General features: G+C 58.8%; 1 protein-coding gene across 1 annotated transcript; it reads left to right on the top strand.

The window, feature by feature from the left end:
• Positions 1–127: 127 nt before the first annotated feature.
• Positions 128–1,431, top strand: LOC113210214 (glutamate-gated chloride channel-like; the record flags this gene model as incomplete). Its single annotated transcript, XM_052277119.1, is given in 5 exon segments — positions 128–267; positions 452–540; positions 655–724; positions 927–1,089; positions 1,349–1,431. Coding segments are annotated over 5 exon segments (545 nt in total), but the record flags the coding sequence as incomplete, so codon positions are not given.
• Between the last annotated feature and the right edge of the window lie 29 nt (positions 1,432–1,460).

The raw sequence follows: 1,460 nt of genomic DNA, 5'->3' as shown, positions 1-1,460 counted from the left end.
AAAAAAAAAGAAAACTTGAAAATTTTCCCAGAGATACTTTTTCGAAAAATTAAAATCCCTTGCCGCTCACCGCCTCTGTCCCCGCGCCGCTGACTGCTGACTCGGTGTGCTTCTTGTCCTCCCGCAGCGCGCTGCTGGCCGGCGCCTCGAGGCAGCACAAGCTGGGCTGGGAGCACGCGCTGGCCGGGGAGGCGGGCGCCCGCCTGGAGGCGCTCGTCCTCAGGCACCACCGCGCGCCCGCCGCGCCCACCTCGCCCAACGCCACGGGTGCGCTCAACAACACCAGCCATCATGCATAGCGGGTGGAACACGAACGTGTCCCGATTGGGCGCGCGGGAAACTCACTCTCGTACTCGCACCAATCGGGAAACGTTTTGTTTTTTTTGATCGACCCGCTCTTCGTCTGTTGAGCTGAGCCGCACTATTTTTCGCACTACAACTGGCTTTGCAGGCCACGTCCCCGCCGTGCCCGTGGCCGTCAGCCTTGACATCCGCGCCGTCAGCGACCCGTACGGAGGCGAGCCGTCGGCGTTTCACCAGGTGACGTGTGTGCTCCGACGCGACCAGCCTCCCCTCGTGTCGTCCTTGATTAGAAATAGCCCCTCGTGGCGAGCTGGAAAATGCATAGGCCTGCCTGACCTCTGATCTCTCCAGGAGCTGCGCGTGCACCTGGACCTGCGCCTGGAGTGGCAGGACAAGCGCCTCGCCTACAAGAATGTTTCAGGTAAACCGCATTATCAGGTGGGGTATGTGCGTCGAGGGGTGCGTCACTAAAACGAGTTGGTGCACACCCCCAACCCCAAAAAACAAAACAAACAAAAAAAATAGAAGAGAAAATAGTTTTAAAATCAGAAAAAAGTAAAGTAGTGCACGCTTGAATTTGTAGTGTGCGTGGTGTAGCCCGGTCTCACTTCCCTTCCTTGCAGGCCTCGGCCGATCGCCCTACCTCGTCGTGCTGCCCGATGCGCACCTGTTCTGGACGCCGGACGTCGTGTTCGTCAACGAGAAGGAGCTGGTCCCGGAGCCGTCCCCCAAGGACGTCGGCGTCCTTCGCGTCGGGCCGCACGGTCGCGTCCAGTTCCGCGCACGGTGAGCATAGTGACAAAGGAGTAGTAGTATGGTTCTGTCCGTGCACACCCTGCGCCAGAGATCATAGCGGGTATACGGGGTTGGTGCCTGGTGCTGGATATGGGCGGTCGGGCCTCAGAGCGCGCGAAAAGGATTTACGCAGGCTGTGCTTTCTCTAAGCATCCGTGTTTCTCATTCCCGTAATGGTACCCGTCTCTCTCTCTTTCTCTCTCTGTCTGTCTCTCTTTCTGTTCCTCTGTCTCTCTGGTTCTCTCTCCAGTTATTCCGTCGTGCTGTTCTGCCCCATGGACCTGGCCCGCTTCCCCTTCGACCGCCAGGTGTGCCCCCTGCTCATCTCGACCTGTAAGTACAGCATGGTTTGGGGGGTGGGG

This window comes from Frankliniella occidentalis, unplaced genomic scaffold, assembly GCF_000697945.3.
Source record: "Frankliniella occidentalis isolate FOCC.00 unplaced genomic scaffold, Focc_3.1 Scaffold5796, whole genome shotgun sequence".
Lineage (NCBI taxonomy): Eukaryota > Metazoa > Arthropoda > Insecta > Thysanoptera > Thripidae > Frankliniella > Frankliniella occidentalis.
This window is presented reverse-complemented; position numbering and strand designations above follow the sequence as displayed.